This window comes from Idiotropiscis lumnitzeri, chromosome 21 (genome assembly GCF_059441095.1).
Source record: "Idiotropiscis lumnitzeri isolate Australia: NSW breed Sydney's pygmy pipehorse chromosome 21, RoL_Ilum_1.0, whole genome shotgun sequence".
NCBI lineage: Eukaryota > Metazoa > Chordata > Actinopteri > Syngnathiformes > Syngnathidae > Idiotropiscis > Idiotropiscis lumnitzeri.
In genome coordinates this window covers 3,254,116-3,259,465 of record NC_142411.1, presented here as the reverse complement: position 1 = coordinate 3,259,465, position 5,350 = coordinate 3,254,116, and the positions used below count along the sequence as shown (strand labels likewise).

The following is a 5,350-nucleotide window of genomic DNA, read 5'->3' as shown; positions in this document are numbered from 1 at the left end:
TTGCCACCAGACGGCGGTAGTCGCCCACTTAAAAAATAAAATAGCAAGTCCGTGGCTTGGTTTTATGAGACTTACTTGAACGTTCCGAAATAAAAAGATTTGTTCGTTTTTTTAGTAATATCATAGTATATTTATACTTCAATATAGGAATATTAATTGAAATTTGATAAAATATTACATTTTTCAACTAATTTTTTTTTATTATTTTTGGATTTAATTGGGCATATTGCCTCGGTTCAGCACAAGAGGGCGCTGTTTCATTTGAACTCAATCAAGTCATAACAATTGACGGTTAAATTGGCTGTACCGTACATATTCTTATTTATATTGTCACAACTCACCCAAAAAGTTCCAACAAACATGTCATCAGAGTAATTTCCCTTTAAATCAGCTTAGTGGCACAAAATTAGCGTGGGGGGGGCCCAAGCGGGAGGAAGGAGGTCCCCCCCCCAATCTATTTATAGTAACATTGGTTCCGCCCACTTGACCGCATTAGTGGTCTTCTTCACCCCCATGAAGCAGGAGGACCACCACCACCAACAAGAAGAAGCAGAACAAGTGCACGATTTGTCATTATCAGCATGACGTGCGTCGGCATCGACGGCCTCGAGAGGTTTGACAGCCCGGACAAAGGGCGAGGCCTGCGAGTAACCAGAAGCTTCCACGTCGGGGAGCTGCTCTTCTCCTGCCCGCCCTACAGTTACGTCCTCTCGGCCCAAGAGAGGGGAGACTACTGCGAGTTCTGCTTCAACAGGTACACATAGATCTACCCATCTATCTATCAATCTGGGGCCCTCATTGCAATGCAATGAAATGCATACATTTTGTTGGAGCATGTGTGATGTTATGATTTTTTTATGCATATTTTTCCATGTAGTACTTATTCAAACTTTGTTTTGATTCATTTTTTTTTTAATTTTGTGTTTTTTTTTATTTGGATACTAGAAGAGTTTGAAGCTCTTCCTGTATTCATCTTTCCTAAGCATGATTTATCCATCCATCCATGCATTATGAAGCTGCTTCTCCTCACGAGGGTCACGGGCCTGCTGGAGCCTATCCCAGCTGTCTTCTGGCAGTAGGCGGGGTCACAACCTGGACTGGTTGCCTGCCAATCACAGGGCACACACAGACAAAAAAAAACAAAACACTCACACTCACAAAATCACCAAGGGACAATTTAGAGTGTCCCAACCTACCATGCATGTTTTTGGAATGTGGGTGGAAACCGGAGTACCCGGAGAAAACCCACACCCAGAACATGCAAACTCCACTAGCCGGAATCGAACACTGCACTTGTGCACCGTGAGGCAGTCACGCTAATCGGTCGACCACCATGCAATGAGCCCCCCACCCAAATATTTTTTTGGATTGTATTTAATTAGTGTTATCTGTTCACCTTTGCATTATTTTCATTCTTTTCATAGTCCACACTGCACCACACTGACAACCGTTTCAAATATTTTGATCATCTTATTTAACGCCATGCTAGCAAATCCCCCCCCATTGGGCTAACGGTGTCAAAATGTGCACACGGCCGCACTTGATTTTCTATTCCTGTGGGCCCAGTTGTCACGTTTGGGTGCCGACGGCAAAGGGAGACTTTGCACGTGTATCCCCCTAAGTGTCAATTCATTAAGCGGGATTGAATCGCAGCTGGCGCTCTCCAAGCTACAGCGTCTTGGATTTGCACTGTCATATTTCTTTTAAGGCGACTTTACGCTTTCGGACATCTGGGGCCCTCCATAAGGTCAACACTATTAATACCGCGGAATGTTTTCGAGCCGGCCGTCGCTATCAGTTGCAACTGCCGCTTCTTGAAGTGGAGTCACGGAGGAGGGGGGCCCGGGGTGTGAAAATGTCCACATTGGAAATACGATGAGATTCTAATAGGTTATCGAAAGGTGAACTCAAGTCAGAAAATAATATCTTTTCATCTCCGGGGGACGGTCTCCGGGCTCACGTTGCAAAGCTCACAACTCACCTGTTTTGCCGGTTGGGTCACGTGACTTGATGTCATTTTCAGGAAGGAAAACCTGGCGAGATGTGGCAAGTGCAAGAAAGCCAAGTACTGCAATGCCAAATGTCAGGTAGGGGGGACAAAAAGTTGGATTTATTTTGTTTTTATCTAACATTTTAAATAAATAAATAATTACTGTTCCTAATTTGAGTTTTTCTGCCGCAAGTGCAGAAGGGCGACTGGGCGGCGCACAAGCTGGAGTGCTCGGCGATGGTGGCCTTCGGGGAGAAATGGTGCCCGTCGGAAAGCAGCCGCCTGGTGGCCCGAATCCTGGCCAAGAAGGTGAGAAGGCACGGAAGTCGCTCGGGCGGTCGTGGTTGAGCTGAAACGATTTGGTGCGCCTCCCTGCAGAAAACGCAGAAAGAAAGAAGCGCGTCCGAGAAGCTTTTACTCGTCGCGGACATGCAGTCACGTGAGTGCTTCGGACAACAATTTCAAATCCTACTCTTGGCTAAAACAACACCAATTTGAAATCCGAACCTTAGTTTGAAACCCCGACGTAGGCTTGAGAAACTCATTTCAAACCCTAAATTGAAACCTGACCCGAAATCCTTTTCCACTCGCTTGAAACCTTCATTTGAACTTCTTCCTGTCGTAGATGTGGACGACATGGACAACGAGAAACGAGACAACGTCCAGGCGGACGCAGCCGGACTGCATCGGTTCTACTCCAAACATTTGGACTTTCCTGACTCCAAAGAGCTGCTGTCGCTCTTCTCACAGGTGAAAATACAAATCAACAACTTACCTTCCATCATGCTTTTATGCATTCTTGTCTTGTTTTTTTTTTTTGTCCACAGGTGTCCTGTAATGGCTTCACTATAGAGGACGAGGAACTGTCCCACATGGGCACCGCAGTCTACCCAGAGTAAGACCAAAGTTAGTCACAACCCAGACCCAGTGCCAGATGCTAAGCTAATTAGCATGTTGTAACATCCTTGTACGTGTTGTGCAGTGTGGCGCTGATCAACCACAGTTGCGTTCCTAGCGTGATTGTGACGTTCAAGGGGCCCAATGCGGAGGTGCGGGCCGTCAAGGACATGAGGGCTGGAGATGAAGTGAGACACACACACACACACACACACACACACACGGCTCACTTTACATGAGCTTCACTTTGCAACATTGACGACATTTTATGGGAAGAAAAAAAAAACAGTAACTGTGCAAATGAAAAAAAACTTAAAAAAATAAATATACATTATCAGAAATAATTATCATGTTGAATTATTAATAAAATGCTTTTTTTTATTATTAGAAAATACAGTAAAAAAAACACTTTGATCAAATTATTATGATATTGATTTTCAATAAAGAAAAAAAATACAAATATGGAACAAATTAGTTTGTGCTTTCCACTTGTAGGTGCTGATCAGTTACATCGACCTGCTCTACCCGACAGACGACCGCAACGTCAGGCTCAGGGAGTCCTACTACTTCACCTGTGACTGCGCAGAGTGTCGCACAAGGTCCAAAGTGAGAACACACACAGATACACACCCAGTCACACGCCACCCCACCAGGCCCCGCCTCTTAAATGCACAGGCGTAAACGCACACACAATACAATAAAAAGAATGCTTTCTAATCGATTCTTTTTGTGTGCCATGAGCGCAGGACAAGCTGAAGCTGAAAGTGCGCAAGCGTGGCGAGCCGGCGGACGCCGAGGCGGTGAGCGCCATGTTGCGCTACGCCCGCAAAGCCATCAGGGACTTCCGCGAACTGAAACGCATCAGAAATATCCTTTTCGGCCGAATTTCAGATTACGGTAAATAAAACCCATCCCCCTTGGCTCCTTGACTCTCTGGCACCCCCTAGTGAGCTTCTGGAGATGTGCGAGCACAGCCTGGAGGAGATGGGCGGCGTGCTGGACGAGGGTAATGTCTACATGCTGCACGTCAATTATCAGGCCATGGGCGTGTGCGTCTACCTGGGAGACCTCCACGCTGCCGTACGTTATGGAGAGAAGCTCATCCAACCCTTCAGGTGCACATTGTTGTTATATTACACTGGTAAGAAAAAATTGGACTACATTTTTTACCTTTCGAGACCATTTTTTTGCCACTGATTCCTATAGTGTAGTTATTTATTAAAAGTATGTGTGATGTAAAGAGGTTTAGCTTAGCATATGCTACGTAATAACGCAACGTATACGGACGCTCATTGCAGCCAGCTGTATCCGGCCCACTCGCTCAACGTGTCGTCTTTGTACCTGAAACTGTCCCGACTCTACTTGGCCTTGGACAGACGCTCGGCGGGAGTCAGCGCGCTCAAGAAGGTGCACTGCCTTATGGACTGGATTAATATTTATTATTATTCATTGCTTATTTGTTGAAATGTGAAACATGTTTGGCAGGCAATGAGCATCATGGAAGTGGCCCACGGAAAAGATCATCCCTATGTCCAAGAGCTGCACAAACAAGTCAAACAAGCATCACTTCAAAGGAATACGCTGCTTTTTTGACTTAAGAGTTGAATCCGTCCCGTGACCCTAATTTTTAATATATTTTTTAAAATGCATTTCAATGGGTGTCTACGCGAATAACAGGGGTCAACTATACTGCCATACCACGCCCTTGACCAAAGCCACGCCCCTCACAAACGTGCACCGTACGTACAACGTGCCCTGTGCGCACGCTGACGTTAGCCACGGTTGTTGCATAGATAGCATGATTTTATTCATGTTGGGATGATGTCAAGCAATAATTGTTCTGAATTTTTACGAGTGCTCATCAATTTAAAAAAAAAAGTGGCGAAAACTTACCTGACATCGCCGACTTCCAACGCAATTGTGCTTTCTCGCCAGTAGGGGGCAATGTTTTCCACAGTTTCGCACGAGTCAACGCGATGTATTTTGTCCCTCGTCGCATTCCGTTCCAAAACTGATTTTTAACGCTGGTCCTTGTCCCAAAAGTAAATTTGCGCTGAGTTTCTCACTTGTTTCACACTCTGAACCCCGTCAGCTTCCAAGTGCGACTCGGTGTGATGTCAGATCGAGAAAATCATTTTTAAATTTGGTTTGAAATGTCTGGCACGGCAAGTTGGTGCTCTGCAGCCTGGCACTGCTTGCGCGTGCGTGACTGCTTGCGCGTGCACACACGGCAAAATGATTGACACGTGATTGGGTCACGCCTTCTCATCGGTTAATTTTGTAATAAAATGACCCCGGAAGTGGATGACTTTTAAAAAGATTATTTTAAACAATATTATGTCAGGCTATGGCGTTTTAAAATAAGCCTATAAGACACAAATTTGTTTGTGATTTTATATACTTGTGTTGCTAAGTCCATGAAGTGAGTCCCCTCTATACTTAAATTATTAGTTGACACATTCA

The 5,350-nt window shown here is 45.1% G+C and overlaps 1 protein-coding gene across 1 annotated transcript; it reads left to right on the top strand.

Annotated features, from left to right (window-relative positions):
* The first annotated feature begins 530 nt into the window (after positions 1-530).
* On the top strand, positions 531-4,987 carry LOC148316477 (N-lysine methyltransferase SMYD2-B-like). The gene is made up of 12 exons (XM_088286077.1): positions 531-754; positions 2,024-2,087; positions 2,189-2,299; positions 2,369-2,429; positions 2,616-2,740; positions 2,818-2,885; positions 2,973-3,075; positions 3,383-3,493; positions 3,634-3,754; positions 3,828-4,002; positions 4,186-4,294; positions 4,373-4,987. Exons 1-12 carry the CDS (start codon positions 582-584, stop codon positions 4,478-4,480), a joined length of 1,329 nt encoding a protein of 442 aa, XP_088142203.1. The 5' UTR covers positions 531-581; the 3' UTR covers positions 4,481-4,987.
* The last annotated feature ends 363 nt before the right edge of the window (positions 4,988-5,350 follow it).